Raw genomic sequence first — 19,308 nt, forward strand, 5'->3', positions numbered from 1 at the left:
GTAATAATAATGTCTTAGGGCAACTCAAGGTCATGGGGTAACATGGAAGTCATTGATGGTTCTCTCCACTCCTGGGTCAAATATCGATCTTCATAAATAAATTCCTGTTCCCCCCAAATCTACATTGCTTTTCTTTCACCTCTGTTTTGGCACCATCAATCAATCATCATTAAAGATCATTTCTAAAGAATTCAGCTCTTAAGAAACTTCTAGGCATTTATGATGACCACATTTTATAGCACACATCTCTCTCACCACCTCCACACACATACCTATCTCCATTCCCAGTGTTTCTTTTATGTGGAGCTAACCCTCCTGGCTCTCTCCAGCCCCTCACTCACTCCTCCCCCTTCCCTCAGCCAGGACTTCCTTTCCTTCCCTTTGGGGAGCCTGCCCTGGGCTAGCACACATTATGGTCAAGTCTGGTTAATTCTGGATGCTGTAGGGGAAGCCCATTTGTCAGTGTCTCTAACCTGGACTTTATCAGTGATAAAGAGGATATTTTGGTCCTTATCTGCCTTATCCTTTGTCTTATTTCTTAATTGGTTCAAAACCTGGATAGGGAATGCAGTTTTATTCGTTGGGCCCTACTCAAAGTTCACACACACACACACGCACACACACACACATACACACACGGCTTTTTGATAATACAACTTCAAAGGATAAAGGTGGGGTTTTGTGTGTGTGTATGTGTGTGTTTTGTTTTTAACTAAAGCTACAGTAGGAAGCAGGCAGCCAGGAAGGTATACTAAAGCATCTAAAGAAATAAAAATATCTTTAGATGCTTTAGTATACCTTCAGAATAGGAAAGACTAGGTGAGTGCTCAATGTGGATTCAGTTTGCATTTTTAGGATAGGCTAGTGGTTCTCAAACTTTAATAGTGACAAAGAATCACCTGGGGGTGATGTTGGAATTCATATCTGATTTAACAGGTTTGGTGGGGAGCCTAGCTCCACAGGAAGTTCTGTATTTCCAATAAGCTCCAGGTAAGGCTGCTGCCTCTGGTCCACAGACAACACCTTAAGTAGCAAGAGTGTGGAGTATCATGAATTACTATCTTCCACACTCGATAATCACTCATCAACTTTTTTATTTTGAAGCAAATTTACATTAGTAATTATTTTGCTTAATCTAGTATTTACGATGCACCTACAATTTCCTAACTATATGTCTATCTGGATAGCATGTCATATTTGCTCACCTGCCTCCACCTTTGAATGGCTCCCATTATCAGCAGGCTTTTGCTGTTTAACAAACTACGCCAGATGCAGTGGCTTAAAACAACAACGATTACTGTGCTCACAGTTCTCTGGCTTGGGCCCAGCTGGGTGATTCCCTTGCTGGTATGGACTGGGCTCGCTCTTGGATCTATGGCCAGCGGCAGGGAGCTAGGGTGCTGTTCCCCTGCCAGGGCTGACTGTTGACTTGGGCAATGGAGAGAACTGGACCACATGTTTCTCATCACCATCCAAAGGACTAAAGCAGGCTTGTTCACATGGCAGCAGAAAGGTTCCATGTGCAGCATGGGTCAGCCCACATGTGCAAGCTCTCTTCATGACTCTACCTGAATCACATTTGCTACCATCCATCCCACTGGTCAAAGCAAGCTGCATGATCAAGTTCAGTGTCAGTGTGGGATAGAATTACCTAAGTTGTGGATGCTGAAGGGGGAAGTATTTGTGGCTGCTTTTGCAATCTGACTATTCAAGTTCAAGTTGGCCTTTAAGGTCCACTCCCCTACCCACCGAAAGGCCTATCAGGCTTATTTTTATCTCCACACTATTACTCTTTTACTGCCCTCCTCCTGGAACACTCTTTCTACCTATCTTTGGACAGAGACCTGTTCCACTTTCAAATGATACGTGCCACTTAAGCTTGTTGTCTAAATTGGATGGGATCTTGAGTTATATGGCACATCTCATTCAGACTCTTATGTTACCTATATGCAGGTTGCATCCTCCCTTACTAGATCAGATATTTCTAAAGGGTTTTGATTGTGGCTTGCTCATCTTTGCATTCCTGTGACATCCAGCAAATAATTTCAATTTCAAGTCTATTCATGTTGCTGCAAATGGCAAATTTCATTCTTTTTTATGGCTGAGTAGTATTCCATTGTGTGTGTGTGTGTGTGTGTGTGTGTGTGTGTGTGTACATATATACACACACACACACCACATTTTCCTTATCCATTCATCTGTTGATGGACACTTAGGTTGCTTCCATATCTTGGCAATTGTAAATAATGCTGCTATGTACACTGGAGTGCATGTATCTTTTTGAATTAGTATTTTTGGTTTTTTTCAGATATATACCCAGGAGTGGAATTGCTGGGTCATATGGTAGTTCTATTTTTAGTTTTTTTGAGAAACCTCCATACTTTTTTCCACAGTGGCTGCACCAATTTACATTCCCACCAACAGTGTAAGAGGGTTCCCTTTTGTTCACATCCTTGCCAACATTTGTTATTTGTACTCTTTTTGATGACAGCCATTCTGATAGGTGTGAGGTGATACCTCATGGTGGTTTTGATATGCATTTCCCTGATGATTAGTGATGTTGAACATCTTTTCAGGTGTCTGTTGGCCATCTGCATTAAAAGTAGGTATTCTTATTGCTTCCTTTTACAAATTAGGAAAATGAAATGCAGAGAAGTAAAGTAACTTGTCCAAGATCACAGAGCCAGGAAGCCAAAGACCAGGATTTGAACCCATATCTCTTGAACTCAAGAGCCTGGCCTTTTCAGTTAGTCTCCTAAGGGAATGAAGATAAATGGTGTTGAATATGCCACATGCAGATAATTAAGAATTGAACAAAAAGTGTATGTTTGTCCACTTGAGAATGCAAGTCGGGCTTTGGGGGTAGAAGAAGGTCTCAGGGTTAATGGGCTTCTCATAGAGATGAGCTCAGATTTTGACTCAGATCTATAGGTTCACAAACTATTCTCACTTCTCTGTAGAACAGTTTTCAGGCTCTGTAAAACTGAATCATTGATAAAATGACTACAGACTCACAAAAAGCTGAAAAAAAGTCTAGAATGCTAACTCATTAGTGTTGAGGGAGATACAGAAGTTACAACCACACCAGCACAGGTGTCAGATGGGCAGCGTGATCTTTCATCAATAGGGAAACCTAGTTAAGATGAAAGGGTTGCAGAGTGTGTTTATTTCCTGCCTTCTTCTGTAAATGATTTGAGTCCATTGCAAAGGGAGTGGCTATTTTTAAGTAATACAGTCACCAATGAGGGATGGTGAGTCATTCTCGATGAAAAAGCTAAATCTGACGGAAAGACTCATATTGAGTCATCAGTGCTCCATCTCTCTTGGGCAATACTGGAGAAATTCTCCTCTGTCAGCGTCTCCATTTTCAATATTCCATGAGCACGTCAGTGTGGATTGGGCTCCCCTTTCTTGGTTTGGGAATGTGAAGTCTGCTCTACTCCGATTTTCTGACTCTGATTACTCCCTCTCCAGCATCACAGTAGCAATCTGGGCAGCTGTCACCAGGGGATGACAATGCCTCAGGCTTAGTTACATAGGGATGGGGTAATTGGTCAATCTTCCTGTAGGTGCGAATAACTCAGGGAAAATAATATTACCAGGTAAAGTGGATGATGCTTTAAAGACATTTTTTTTCACTCATGAAAAATGTGATAACAATTGAGATTGTGAAAGAAAGAAATGCAAACACCTAGTGTACTAGTCAGGATTGAGTGCAGGAAGCAGACATGCCTCTAGATATTTTAACTGTGAAGGGACTTAATATAGAGAATAAGGTGTTTACAAAATCATCGGGAGTTCTAGGGGTGTGGTCCCTAGACTGGGCCTCTAGAAATGCATTCCAGAATACTGCAGAACTGACCTGCCAGGGAAGATACCACCTCTGGGGCCATTGCTATGGTTACTGATGTCAAGAACCCAAAGCTGAGACTGTGTTCCTAGTATCAAGGTCACACTGCCTCTGGACACCCAGGAGGCTAAAGAATGGATTCTGAAAGGCCGGAAATTTCATGTGTCTACTGCCTTGCTTGCCAGTGACAAGAAACAGTCAAAAGAAGCAGGAAATGCCCTCCATCTTCTAAGTCTCACACAAGCACAGCTAATTGGCTAAACTTGGTTTGTTTCTAGAGTGCTAGTTGGGAGTCTGGAGAATGTATTTCATAATTGTCCAGCTTCCGGTAAGGCCCATGAGAAAGAGGCTGCACGAGCCAGTCCACACTCTCCACACCCAGGGTCAAGTGACTGACTCACTACCATGGCCACTACTAGCTGCAACAGCAGAGATCAGGGTCTCCCAGTTGCTGAGTGCTCCCTTGGTGCCAGCGCTGGGCTGAGCCCTTCACATCTGTCATTGCCTTCCCCTCACTATTATTAGATTCCTTTCACAGAGGAGGGAGCTGGGGTCTAGAGAGATTGGGTAATTTGCACAAATTTATGCTGGAGGAAAAGGAGGAACCAGGCTCTGAACTCCATCTGCCTGATTCCAGAGGCCACTTCCTCACCATTACTTGACCGCCAGCCACTCACTTCCCTTTATCACTGCTCCCCCACCCGCCATCACTCTAAGTCAAGGGCCTCTGAAACTCTCCTCACTCTCTTTCAAGTGTCAGCGAGCCCCAGGCTCTGGGCCAGTTCACAGACTCCTGACAAGTCTCCCACAGCTTTGCTCTTGGCTCCTGCTTTTGCAGGAACTGTAACCATCTCGCAGTTTTATTGCTTGCAAGAAGCTTTCTCTACCCATCCCTCCTCCCTCTGGAGAGAGAATTGCTTTACTCATCCCAGAGAAGGTCTTCAATTACCTTCTGCTACATCCACATCTACTTTTATTTCATCTTTCTCCATCTGAAATAGAGATGAAGGTGAAACCAGGATCTCTGAATTCTGAGGCTTAGCAAAATGTAATTACTACATTTTTTTCTTTTTCTAATCACAGGAGACTTTCTGAGCAACCTAGTTACTGATTCTACTACTCCCTCAGTTCCTCCTTCCAACTGCTCTTTGAAGCTTGACATTGGTGTGGAAGTTATTTTGCTTCAAATTGCTTAAGAGGCCTCATTAATGAGGTTGACAAGAGCCAGATCCTGCCATGCTTCGTGAGACTTGTCATTTCCCCCACGCTAAACATTTTTAGAACACATGTGAGTGGAATGACAAAGTGATGTGGTCATTATTTGCCTATTTGCATTTGCCTTTGGAAAGTATCTCCTTAATTTGAAATACCCTCATCACATGAGGTGTCACCTGCTCATCTCTGGTCCCTGCTCTCTCCCCTCTCTTCATATCTGGGTTCATTCAGCAACCACCAAATGATAAGCAATCTTTGGGACCCATTTTTATCATTTATTCATTCAAAAATGTTTGTGAATGATTATTATGTGTCAGACACCATGCTAAGTGCTGGAAGAGTAGGTGAATAGATAGTCATGGTTCCTGTCTTCCAGGAGCTTCCATTCCAGACATTACCCAAGCAATCAACTCATTAAAGAATTTTAAGTGAATATATAGAGCATTTACTTCAAACTAGGTTCTTACTTAGATATGGTGATCCGGGAAGGTTTCTCAGAAGAGGTGACATTTACACTGAAGGAAAAGTAGGAGCTAGCCATACAAATGGAGGAGGGGAAGATCATTTAAGGCAGCAGGCACAGCATGTGGGTAGGTCCTGAGGTCGGAAAGGAAAAATTTGGTGTGTTCCAGGGTCTGCAAGGAGGTCAGTGGGGTGGGAGCCCACAGGCTAGAGGGGAAAGATATCACTTGATGTTAGTGGGGACTAGACTTTGTGGGGCCTTACAGGTCAAGGTAAGGAGTCTGGATTGTATTTGCAGTTGTCTAAGGTTAATGAGATGCCTGGCATAGGTGGCAGAGGGAAGATGGAGAGAAAGGGCTGGGGTGAGGCATGAAAAGATTGTTGATAGATGAACTGTGAGTGGTGGTGGAGTGGAAGAGTCTATGGTGCCTTCTGGGTCTTCAGAGGCTATCAGGGCTCAGCATCAAGGACTCCTGATACCAATATGGTGGGGTCTTTTCTGCCCATAAGGTTTAATGGCTTTAAGACTTAACCATATGCTTTTGGCAACCTGTCCTCTCTCCCCTTCTGGCAATATTTTTGTTACTCCATCCACATCCCATTGGATAGATCTTTGAGGCTGCATATTTACCTATCTAAAGCATGGACCATGCAGTGCCTCTTGGCTCTGACACTGTGGGGGGACGGGGGCGTGGTTGGTTAAGAGCACAGTCTCCAGAGCCAGACAGCACGGTCAGAATCCTGGCTATTTCCCTTGACTACTGGTGCAATCTCACCTGGCTTCTTTGAGTCTTAGCTTTTTCAGTTATAAAATGGGGTGAGGATAATAATACCTGCCTCATAGGGCCACTGGGAAGATTGGATGAGCTACTGCAGGTGAAGTCCTCAGAGCAGCACCTGGCACATGGGCTCAGTGTTAGCTCTTTTTAGAGCTAGGGACCAGGTGCTTTTGAACTGCCTTTATTTCACTCTGCACCCACACTAAGAGCAGGATTTAGTGCTTCAAGACATCCCCAAAATAGATCCAAACCCATAATGGATTAACAAGAAAAGACTATTTTACTAAGTGTTTCATAGGGAGATGGAGGATGGGGGTTTCCTCTAGAATGTACAGCACTTCACCTCAAAATCCCCGTTGAAAATCTGGCCCTTTCTCTCCCTCCCTGGCCACTTGCTGTGTATCTACGTTCCCCCGCTACCCCTCACACTTCATTCTTGTAGTTTCCCTGGTCTTTGGACCTGGACCCTGCTTCCCACCTCATCCTTAGTTTTTTCATAGAAACCATTATTGCTTTTGCTAATCCTCTCTTTGTTTTCTATTTCCTTAATTTCCAGTCTTACCTTTATTATTTCTTTCCTTCTATTTTCTTCAAGTTTATTTTCTATTGTTTTACTAATTCTTGAGATAAAAGCTAAGAAAAGTTTAGCTTTTTTTTTTCCTTTCTACTATATGCTTTTTTCCTTCCATGCCCCCTCCCTTTTGCTTTAAAAAAAAAAATTATTTATTTTGGCTGTGCCGGGTCTTAGTTGTGTCCCCTGCATTGGGAGCACAGAGTCTTAACCACTGGACCACCAGGGAAGTTCCCTCTTTTGCTTTTAAAGTCATATGTTTCTCCCAAGCATGGTTTTAGCTTCTTCCCATAAGCCTTGATATGTGGTATTTTTATTATCATTCAGTTCAAAATACTTTCTAATTTCTATTATAACATTTTCTTTGATGTATGGAGTACTTACAATATTGCTTAATTTCCAAATAGTCTTGTTTTTGTTATCGATTCTTAGCTTAGTTGCACTGTGTCAGATGAGGTACTCTGCATGATTTTACTGCTTTGAGATCTGTTGTGACTTGTTTTATGACCCAGGATGTAGTCAATTCTGGAAAATGTTCCACGTGACCTTGAAAAGAATGTGTGGCTCTGCAGTTGTTGGGTACAGGGCTCTATGAACGTCCATTAGGTCAAGTTTACTAAACATAGTATTTCTTAATCTTTACAAATTTTCTGTGTTAATTTGACCTATTAGTTCCTAAAAGGTGTTCTGTAATATCTCAAAATGACTATAGATTTATCTATTTTTCCTTTTATCAGTTTTGACTTATGTATTTTGAAATTATGTTATTTGGTATATACAGATTTAGAATTATTGTATTTTCCTGGTGAGCTGAGTCTTTTATCATTATGAAGTATTCCTCTATGTTTAGTAATGCCATTTACCTTAAAGTCTACTTCATCTAATATTAAAAATCTATGTCAGCTTTCTTTTTGTTAGTATTTGCATGTTATATTTCTTCCCATTCTTTTACTTTCAATTCTCAATCTTTGTATAGTCTTTTGTTTTAGATGTGTTCTCAGTACAAAGCATATAATTGTTTGAAAAAAATCGTCTGATAATTTACTTCACTTATATTTAATATGGTTTCTATGTGTCCTACCTGTTCTGTTTCTTTTTCACTCTTTTCTGCCTTATTTTGAACCGATTATTTTTTGTTATCCCACTTTTCCCCCGTGTTAGATTGGAAATTACACACTTTTAAAAACTATTCCTAGGAGCCTGCGGAAGGCGGCGCCAGCAGCACCTGCGAGCGGAGGCCTAGGCGGGGCATGGCGGCGCCGACGGGCCTGTGAGAGCAAAGCTGTCGCGGGGCCCACCATGCACTGGCGGCCCTGACATGGGCACCAGCGGCTCCAAAGCTCAGGGCCTGTGGCCCTTCGTCTTGGCGGCGGGGGGCGGCGGCCCGGAGGCGGCTGTCGCTGAGCAAGCTTTGGTGCGACCGCGAGGCCGAGTCGTGCCCCCCTTCGTATTCACGCGCCGCGGCTCCATGTTCTATGACAAGGTTGGGGATCTGGCTCACGAGTTCTATGAGGAGATAATCGTCACCAAGAACGGGCAGAAGCGGGCCAAGCTGAGGTGGGTACATAAGAACCTGATTCCTAAGGGCATGGTGAAGCTGGATCCCCCCCCCGCATCCACGTGGTTTTCCCTGTGATCTTCTATGAGGTGTGAGCCTGGGGGGTGGCAGGCATAAACACCCCCTGCCCCAGCAAGAAACCCCCCAGGCTCAAGGTGTGGCTTCCATTGAGGAACCTAGGGTGGGGCCACAACCGTGAATAAACTCCACTGGCCCGGAACCTTCAAAAAAAAAAAAAAAAACTATTCCTTTATTGGTTACCCTAGAGATTATAAAATAAATTCTAGATTTGCAAAAATCTAATATCAATTGGTAGTTTTACTCTCTTTTTGAGATAATACAAGCACCTTTGGAACAATATTTCCCAAACTTTAATGTGCATGTGAATCACAGGGGAGCTTGTTAAAATGAAAATTATGATTTAGTAAGTCTGGGGAGAGGCCCAAGATTCTGCTTTCTAGTAAGTTCATGGGCCACTCTATGACTACAAAACCCTCAGAACACTTTAACTGTATTTACTCTATTTATCTCCTCCCTACTTAAATGCCAACTATGTACTTTAATTCTATATATAGTTAAATCCCTCAACACATTACTGTAGTTTTTTATGTAGACAATATTAACCTAGATTCACCCATATATTTACATCCATATATTTTTGTTGCTCCTTATCCCTTCTTGCATCTTTGCTATCTCATCTGGAACTTTTTCTTTTTGCCTTGAGGACACTCTTTAGCATTTTCTTGAGTGGTGTTCTGTTGTTGAAAACTCTCTGTTTTTGCCTGAAAATGTGTCCTTTTTTAAAAAAAAATAAATTTTAAAATTTTGGAACAATTTTAGATGGTCAGAGATGGATAAAGTTTCCCATATATCCTTCACCTAGCTTCTCCTAATGTTAATGTCTAATATTACCATAATACATTTGTCAAAACTAAGAAACTAATACTGACACATATTGTTGACCACACTTCAGACTGTTATTTGGATTTTTCTGGTTTTCTCACAAATGTCCTCTTTCTGTTCCAGGATTCAATCCAGGAAACCACACTGCATTCCGTCACCATGCCTTCCCTAGTTTTCTTCGGTCTATGATAATTTCTCAGATTTTATTTTTTTCCATGATTATGACAGTTTTGAGGAGTACTGGTCAGGTATTTCCTAGAATGTTCCTCAGTTAGGGTTTGTCTGATATTTTCCCATGGTTATAATGGGGTTATTGGTTTTGGAGAAAAATATCGTGGAGCTGAAGTGCCCTTCTCAGTCGCAATTGAGGCAGGCAGGGCAGTGGGAAAGCTTTAAAATGGAAAAAAAGAGAAGGCGTCAGGTATGCTCCGGTTGTAGGCTGTTGGCATGAGGAAGCTAGAGATGGGTTAACTAGAAATGAGGTATCTTATGTGACTGGTGTGAAGAATAGCTTTTTCGAATCGGTCCTGCTTTGGAAGTGGAGGCAAATTAAAGGGATGCTTTTGGTGCTTGACCAATCCTGACTATTCTAGGATGATTGCTGCAGAGACTGTGGTTTGCCTTCCTGGGCTGGTTGCTGCAAGGCTTTGGGTCAGAGTTCTATCATTATATATGGTCTGGCTAGTGTTCCTTTGTATAGTCAGCTCCTCAGACCCTGCCCTTTTGGGTCATTTTCTCACTTGAAAGAGGCTGGCCAATGTAGGGAAGGCTAGAGATCCAGATCTTCACCTCCTAGGGATTGCTCAGTTGCCTTCATAGTCAATTTTATTGTGAGATCTTCTTAAACTTTTTGTTGTTTTATTATTATGGTAATAATCTGATGAAAGAGTGAGTGTACAGAAGAATTTAAGACTCTACATAGAATGCAAAGACCAGCATCATGACCATTATGACAAAAACAAAAACAAGTAGAAGTTCTTTTAAGATGCTTTAGAACCAGGAACCCAATAGATCCAACTCAGGCCAAGACAGCAAATCCTACAGGCCATGAGTATCAACTTAAGACAGCTAATTAGCTTTTTCCTTAAAACAATGTATAGCCTTTTCTATCTTGGATTTTTTATTGATCTAAGTACAGCAAGAATTTTAGCAGTGGCACAGATGCCACCATGACTGGCCAATAAGAAACCTAGAAAAATGCATTTGTCCATTACTACTCATGCCAATGAATTGCAACTAATTTGTATTCCATCTAGGGCAGAAATGGTATCATTGAAAAATTCTGCTTTAGTTAGCAACAAGTTTCTTATAGTCTTTTCTCTTTGTATGATTCTCACCACTGGGGACCCTGCCTGAGCAATGAATCAGTAATTCTCCCAGGTAGAGAATAAGCAAGCAGATAAAAAACAGGAATAGGGCAGGGATCTTGGTTCAATATCTTGGGAGGAAGCTGTCTACTATTTGAGGTCATCTGCTTTTTCTGAAGGTCTTGAGTCAGCTGTCAACTTCCAAAGATTGGCTTCTTCTAGAAGATCCTTGAGAATCTTCACTTTGAGCTGCCTTATTGGAGTAATCTTCTAATTGCATGGAATTCTGAATTGATTCTTTAGTTGTGAAACTTGAATCCCATGATTGACTCTCTGGAGTAACACTGTTGTACTTGTTGTTAGCAGTTCCTGATAAGGTCCTTACCAATGAGGTTCAAGAACAGTTTGTCTCTTATATCTCTTCCAATAGCTGAAATCTCCTGGCTGAAGATCACAAAGAGGCTGCTTAGGAAGATGTTGTGGGAATAATGGCAAAATGATCTTGGTGATAGGATGGGGTATAGTACATGAGTCCCTGCAATATTTTCTCAAGTCTGTGTGCAGCAGGACAGAGACTATTATTAGAGGTGAAATCCCTAAATGCTTGGGCCTTCCAGTTGCCAATTCATAGGGGAATAACTGATGTGATGTGTGATGTGTGATGTGTCCCCAAGGGGATGGACCATATGGCCATAAAGGCTAGTGGGAGTGGGATTACCTTTGGCCAAGTGATGGCAAACATTTCTGAAAGTTTTGTTAATTTAAATTTAAGGATGCTATCAGTTCTTTCAACATTTCCAGAACATTGTAGGTGGTAAGGACAATGTAGTTTTTGAGTAAGGGGTAATGCATTACAGAATTCTTTTATAATGATTACCATAAAGTGTGTGCTTGGTCACCTGATGTACAAATTGCTATGCCCCAGGTTAGAAATAAAAATCAAGCAGATTTTTAGTAGCTGTGAAGCCTATAGCCTTTTGGCAAGGAAATGCTGCAGCTCATCCTGAAAGTAGACATACAATCACTAAAAAATATTTTAAAATAGACATACAATAACTAAAAAAAAATTGAAGGTGTTCAAAAGGCTATTGAGGCTTTGGTTACAGGCTACGTCCCACCTTTACGGTTTTTTTCAGGATTACGTTGTTGATTGGTGACACATGACCTGAAAATAACCTCAGCTAACCTTTTAGAGTTTCCTGATCAGTCCTGATTTAAGAGAGCAACTGATTTGTCTCTAACGTGGTAAGTAGTTTCATGGAGAAATTTAGCTAATTTCCATTTGAAGTCATCTGATGCCACCAAGCAGCCATCTTGGGAGTTCCAGAGACTATCTGAGTGAAAGGTACAACCAGAGTTTTTCCATTTTTACCTTTCAAAATCAGGGGTTAAACACTGATATTTATAATGGCCTCTTTGAATACCTCCATAGATTGATGCATTGAGGTTTAGATAGGATCATAACATTGGTTAAGGCTGCTTGTTTGGCACAATGATCTGCTAGAGCATTTTCTTTACCATATTATCCCTTTTTGCATGAGCCTCCATTTTCATAACAGCCACCTCCCTAAGATGTAGGAATGCACCTAAAGTTTCCTAACTCGTCCATTTTTTGAATGAGATTTCCAGTATTGTTTTCAAAGTCATGTACTATTCCAAAAGCATACATTCTATCTTTCTATACATGCTTACTCTCTGGTCTTTGGTTAATTGACTAGCTCCATTAAGTGCAAAAAGTTCTGGCATCTGGGCTGATTTTTACCTTGGGCAGAGGACTGCATTCCAAAGGAGAGCTGAAATTAGTGATAGTATATCCTGCTTGATAACCTCCAGTTTCAGTTTTTTTGAGGTATGAGCCATCAACAAATAATATTAGTTTGTGGTTCTCCGTGGCATTCTCTAATACATTTGAATGTGTACACAACATTCCCTAGCAAAGGTAAGACAACTGTGAGATTCACATTCGTCTGGCAAAGTGGCAAATTCAGTGTTGGAGTGGTGAATAGTTAGCAATGCAAGACTACAAGAGTAACAATGTCATAGCAGGTTAATCAGCTGGCTGAAAAGTGTTGCATGTTCTTAGCCAGTAGTAATGTCTGTCCTGTATGAGGAACCGTGATGTCAAGCAAGGAGCCTAGAACTAGCTCAGCAGAAACCTCAACAATTATTTATTTATTTATTTTTAGCAGTAGCTATTACTATAAGACATGGGGAATAAATCTTTGCAACCAGGTGAAGGGTCTGGCAATATGTTTTTGATGGTTCCCATGAAGTTGAATTAAAATCCCAAGGGCTTGTCCAGATCACTTATGCACATATAGACAAAAGGGAATTTTGTAGTTAGGAATGCCCGTGAATGTATCTACTGAAGAACTTTCTTCATATTACAGAAGGCCTGTTCCATATCCGGGTTCCCAGAAAAGAAGGTCTCTTACTGAGAACTTAGTCAACTCATAAAGAGGCATTGCAATCTTATAAAAATTTGTCTGCAAGATCCAGTTAAACCTAGAAATCCTGTCGTACTGTTATTTTGTGAGAGGTCTAAGGTAAGTTTGGATAGTCGTTAGTCTATCGAGAGAGCATTTTCCCCTCCTTAGATATCCCATGACCTAAATAATGGACTGTGCTTTGGAAAAACTGCAGTTTATCTGTTGAAACTTTGTCCCTTTTCTTCTAAGACTGAGAGCAAGTAAATGGAATCCTTTTTCAAGTTTTCTTAATCTTTGAATAAAGTAAGGCATCATCTACATATTGTATCAGAACTTAATAACACGGGAAATTTAGATCTGTTAAGACTTGTTTGAGGAACTGAGAAAAATAGGAGGGGGCTTCAGTGAACCTCTGGGGCATGACTGTCTAGGAATACTGTTATCTTCTTCAGGTGGCGGCTAAAAAGTATTGACTGTCCTAGATGTGATCTAGAGGCACATCAAAAAAGAAAAAGCAAAGGTCCACTACAGTAAAGCAAGTAGCTTCAGGTAGAATTGATGCCAAGATAGTATTTGCGTTAGGTATCACTGGGAAGTGAGGGATAAAAGTTTTGTTGATTGTCCTGAGGTCTTGAAGAAATTGATATCCTTAACCATTTGGTGTCTTTACTGAGTGTTACAAGGGCTAGTGAAGGATATAAGAAGACCTTTGGATATAAGGCATTCAACTACAGCTTTGAAACCTTCCTTCGTTTCTGGCTTCAAGGGATATTGGGGATATTTGGTAGGATCTATTTACTGCTCTAATTAGTTTTCTATGTCAGGAGACTTTTAAGGTCATAGAATGTCATGTATGATGTCAAGACCTTTATCTGGGGTATACATCAAATATAATAGAGAAGGCAAAGGTATATCCAGAACAGACACAACTTGATTATGAATAGAAGAGTCCTCTGGAACTTTAATAGTCGTTCTGTTGTGTATTTAATATTACAATTCCATTTGCAAAGTAAGCCTCTCTCTATTAAATTTGCAGGGTGGTATCACAGAGCAGGAAGGAATGTTTTTTATTCAAGGGCTCAAGTGTTACAGCTAAGGGCTGGGAGATAGGAAATATCTGTGGGTTATTTGAAAGAATTGTCACTTGTGTGTATGGTTACTCTGAGGAAGAGGTTGAGCAAAGATGGTGTTTAATGTAGTAAGAGTAGCATCCCTGTCTACCAGGAATTGATGAGGTTGACCATCTATATTTATTCAACTTGAGTGTTTAAGGGTAAGTCAGGATATTGAAAGTGTTTTCCTTTTTCAGAGCACCCCCATTGATCAGAATTGAGGGATTTTCTTCATCTTGGTTTTTCTTTTATAGGATGGGACATTCTTTTTCTCCAGTGTCCTTTTTGTTTACAATGTCTACCTTGACAAAAATAGTTGCTTGGGAAGTGGGCCACCTAGCTGTTGAGTCTGCATGATTATAGTTTATTTTGGATTCTGTCTTATTTTTATCTAAAGCTGTTCAAAATGTTCTGACAGGTGTTTTAGTTCAGGCAAAGGAGCTATTTCGCATTCTAATTTCTACTCTTGAATTAGGCTTCCAGTTTCAGGTTTAACCCCATTGACAAAATGAGATGTAAGGACTACTTTTACAACTGGCACCTTCATTAACTCCTGAATGTTGTCAGAAGGTATTTTCTACTAGAAAATCAAGGAAATCTCCTATATTTTCATCATTTTTCTGTTTGTATGGTTCAACTATGGTCCAATAAATTTTTATTGGAAATGTTTGGGGATACTACAGTACTTTTAGGAGACTTTGTCCTGCTTTTCAAGTATATATATATATATATATATATATTAGATCCTTTTTTTTGGACAGGTTTATTGTAGAAAGAGAGATTCTGTAGATGCCTTTCTGGGTCAATCCAATCAGCTTTGCCATCCAAGATTTAGCTGAGGTTCTGAGGTTCGGACCAACATGTGTACAAGTTGATATAGGTTAGGTAACCCTGAATCATATACACCCAAACTAATTTAAAATTCTCCTATGCATAGTTGTTGGTCTTATATGGCAGCAGAGATGCTTAATTATAGCTCTTAATTCATCCTGGGGCCAAAGTTTAAATTATGCAGTTGCCCATATATCTGGCTCATAGGAGGGATGGATCTTTAGAGGCAACTGGCATTTTGTACTCTTAGGAGAGTTTCTGGGAGTAGGGAGGGGGTGTGGACAAGAGGAAGAGAAGGGAAGAGTTGATGAGGTCACAAGGACAAGGAAGAAGAGGGGCATCTGGATGTAGGGAGGCAACAAGGATGAGGAGGATTTACTAGGAAAGGAGTCTAGTTTATTGTTGCTTAAGTTTGTTAAATTGGGACTTCCCTGGTGGCACAGTGGTTAGGAATCCGCCTGCCAATGTAGGGGACACGGGTTCGAGCCCTGGTCCAGGAGGATGCCACATGCCACGGAGCAACTAAGCCCGTGCGCCACAACTACTGAGCCTGCACTCTAGAGCCCGCGAGCCACAACTACTGAGCCCATGTACCACAACTACTGAAGCCCGCGCGTCTAGAGCCCACGCTCTGCAACAAGAGAAGCCACCGCAATGAGAAGCCTGCTCACCGCAACGAAGAGTGGCCCCTGCTCGCTGCAACTAGAGAAAGTCCACGCACAGCAACAAAGACCCAACGCAGCCAAAAATAAATACATAAATAAATAAATTTAGAAAAAAGATAAAATCTTAAAAAAAAAAGAAGTTTGTTAAATTGCTCGTTGGCTTTGGCTAAAGAATCTTTTAGTGAAATACTTTTCGAACGAGAATTTCCTTTGGAGGCTTCTGCATACTAATCAAACACAGCTGCCCATTGGGCCTGAGAAATCTTAATTCCCTTTCTTTTCTAAGGTGTCTATCAAATAAAATATGTATTATTTTAGAAAGGGAATCTTAATTCCCTTTCTTTTCTAAGGTGCCTATCAATAAAATATGTATTCAAGTCAAATGTTCCCCAGAGTGGCCACTGAAGGCCCAAATACTCACTGCTGAAGTTACACCATTTAGAGAACTAGGCACCAGTATTAGGATTGTAATAAAAATACACATAAGAAGCAGCCATTTTTTCCCAGAGGAGGAGAGGTTTTAAGCTTTGATGACCTCAGGAGAGCTGGCAATGGTTGGTTAAAAGCGATGTTTGTTCTCTTCATGTTTCAAGACCCCTCTGAACACAGACCCAACAATCTGTGCCCCTTGGCAGGTAAAAAATTAGAGTGAACTCCCTCTTGATCAAAGGCAAGCTCTCAGAACAAAAAATCAAGAGGAAAGGAGAACCTCATCCAGTTTTACTGGTGACTCGCAACGAAGTTTGTCCAAATGTATGCCGGTCTGGTAGGAACAGCAAACTCATCAGTCTGTGAGGCTGGCTCACGGCCTATGCCCGTGTTCTACCCCATGATTCTTCTTCTTATGACCACACTTTCCGACAGCTCAATACAAAATAGAAGTACAAAAGAGAACCAAAAAGCATGAAAAGGAATGGTCTGATTCCACCAAGGATGTCAAACAAAATCGGAACCAATAACAAAACCTGGGTACCAAACTTAGAATAAATAGCTGAGGAATTCAACACAAAAATAGTGGAGCTCAGATTCGGCACTGACTTACCATGTTGGCACAGACTTGACAGCAACAAGGAGCAAGGCGCTACGGTCTCTGTGAGAACCTCATCTGGCTGAAGGCTGGGGTCCATGGTGATGGACAGTGCAGTCCGTGTCTCAGTGGAGTCTTCAGAAAAACTGTGGAAAGTAATGAAGACCATCCAAATAACCAACAGAGACTATTTATTCAGAACTTGGTAGTGCAAGAGAGTTAGTTACTACCACTTGGCATTTGGCAGACTCAAAGGCAGGGAGGGGAGTGGAAAAGCTTTACGGTGAAAAAGAGGAAGGGTTCAGGTGTGTTCTGATTGGAGGCTGTTGGCAAGGGGAAGCTGTTGAACATCTATTACACAGTGTTCTGTGCTGTGCTTTGAACACAGACGTCAAGTATAGTCCTTGTCAACCAGGAGCTCACAGTCTAGTTGAGGAAGACAAAAAATTAACAGTTGAAATGGAATTTGACAAGCACTATGGCTGATAAATGGCAGGATGCCCTGGGAACATGCAGTAGGAATAGTGGTGAGTTGGTACATGTTAAACAACTGAGTCCTAGGGGAGTGGTGTATGGGGGGAAGGTAAGAGCTGGATTTGTAGAGTTTGCTGATTTCCTCGGTGTAAATACTCCTACCACAGCCAGTTTCAAGCTACCAACATGATGCCACTAAAAAAGGGAGTTGGAAAGAGATGGGCAGTAGGATGCCAATATATCTTATTTCCACTATTCAGGTACAACAGATGTAAATAATCTCAAGAGCAGAGATAATAGTAAAATGTAGTAAAATAATTAGGAAATGATGACTTTGAGTATTTACTACTTTTGCTTTTAATACAATTGGCTTAATTGTAAAATTACAATTAAGAGAAGCTGTATTTAAAAACCAGCCCACAAAATTACTGAACGTTTTTTTAGCAATCAGCTCTTGCAAGCAAGTATGAACCAGTGCAAGTGGGCCCTAGCATACCGCTAGATAAGAGTGATTTCAGGAATTACTGTAGGCTCACCTAAAGGGAAGATTAGGAGGAAATCAAAGGCAGGGAATCTGCCTTTTCATTTCTGTATCTCAGGCACCTGGTGCTGGGTTGTTGAATAGTGAAACTAATTCATTAATTCAGTATTAAAAAATTTTTTTAAGCCCCTTCTATATTCTGGGCAGTTTTCTAGGTGTTCGTGGAGTATAGCAGCAAACACCAAGGCCCGGCCTTTCAGAGAGTTTACATTCATAGGGGTGTGTGTGTGTTTGTGTGTGTGTGTGTGTTTGTGTGTGTGTGTGTGTGTGTGTGTGTGTGTATAAACAAATGTCTGTTATATCAGGAGGTGAATGATAAGTGCTATGGCCAAAAATTCTGTAATGCAAAGGAGAAAAGGAGTGGGGCACCACTATTTCAAATGGGGTCGCCAGGGAATTGCCTGGCGGTCCAGTGGTTAGTACTCCACGCTTCCCCTGCAGGGGGCACTGGTTCAATCCCTGGTGTAGGTACTAAGATCCCCCATGCCAGGTGGTGCGGTCAAAAAAAAAAAAAAATGGGGTTGCCAGGCAACTGTAAATGTTGAAATGTATGAGGGTAAGGATGAACGGTTCAGGGATCTGAGAAACACGACCTGAGTAAGGCTGAAGCACAGACTCCCAGAGCTCATCATTCAACAGGAGTGGAACACAGAATAACTTCGTAAATATTTTCTTCAGAGAGGCCACGCACTCGCCCCTGACTCCTCAGCCCCTCCTCACAGAAGAAAAGTCCTTCCTTCAAGACGGTCTTAGGCACACTAGGGTTTAACTGGACCAATCAGATTCAGGGAGGCGGGGCTCGTTTTCTGTACAGCCTGAAGCCCGCCAAACGCCCTGACACCTCTGCGCATGCTCAAATACTTCCGCTCCTGGCACGCTATTCGGAGCGGCTTGCGCATGTGCGAGAACGAGACGTAGATGTTTGTCCCAAGGTCTTCCCGTACCGTCCAGGCGGCGAGTCGCCTCCTGGTTTCGAAGTGTGTCCGGCGTGTGTCAGTTGTTCTCCGGCAGCAGTCGCCACTGCGGACATGAACCGCGAGAGCTTCGCGGCGGGCGAGCGGCTGGTGTCGCCGGCTTACGTGCGGCAGGGCTGTGAGGCCCGCCGCTCGCACGAGCACCTCATACGGCTGCTTCTGGAGAAGGTACAGAGCTTTCGGGTCCCTCCCCAACTGCCGCGCCCCCCAGGCTCCGGCTCCGCCCAGCACCCCTGTTAGTTCCAGGACCTGCCTCACCCGCTCGTATTTGCTGGTTGAGCCCTGTCCTCAGAGTCTTTCGCAGCTGGGCATGCCATATGCCGGCTTGCGCCGCTCAGCTCCTTCTCAGCCTAGCCAATGCTGGCAAAAACCAGAGAGTGTTATTAGGGGATGTGGGGAGTTCGGAACTTTGAGCCCTTTTTTTTTTTCTTTTTCCCCCTTATCTTCGGGTTGGGGAAGCGAGGGGAAGGCCGGCATGATTTACTTTTTTGTTTGCGGATAGGGCAAAGTTCGTGTCTTCCATCTTTCACTACTCCTGGGGAACACATATTTATAAACTACGATATACTAACTCGAAGCAGGTGTTGCTGAGGAACGTCACAGGTCTCGT

The 19,308-nt window shown here is 42.0% G+C and overlaps 1 protein-coding gene and 1 pseudogene across 2 annotated transcripts in view; both read left to right on the forward strand.

The window, feature by feature from the left end:
• Positions 1 to 2,319: 2,319 nt before the first annotated feature.
• Positions 2,320 to 16,481, forward strand: LOC309660939 (tumor suppressor candidate 2 pseudogene; annotated as a pseudogene). The gene is made up of 2 exons (XR_014268398.1): positions 2,320 to 15,968; positions 16,033 to 16,481. The product of XR_014268398.1 is annotated as a tumor suppressor candidate 2 pseudogene (transcript).
• Positions 16,482 to 18,515: 2,034 nt separating this feature from the next.
• SEPSECS (Sep (O-phosphoserine) tRNA:Sec (selenocysteine) tRNA synthase) overlaps positions 18,516 to 19,308 on the forward strand; it is a 34,978-nt gene continuing 34,185 nt past the window's right edge. Inside the window, exon 1 of the mRNA XM_082462059.1 lies at positions 18,516 to 18,866. Within this exon, the coding sequence (XP_082318185.1) occupies positions 18,753 to 18,866 (114 nt within the window). The 5' untranslated portion in view covers positions 18,516 to 18,752. The remainder of the gene's footprint in view (positions 18,867 to 19,308) is intronic.

The sequence above is a fragment of the Balaenoptera physalus genome (genome assembly GCF_965194825.1).
Source record: "Balaenoptera physalus genome assembly, chromosome: 5".
In the NCBI taxonomy this organism is placed as follows: Eukaryota; Metazoa; Chordata; class Mammalia; order Artiodactyla; family Balaenopteridae; genus Balaenoptera; species Balaenoptera physalus.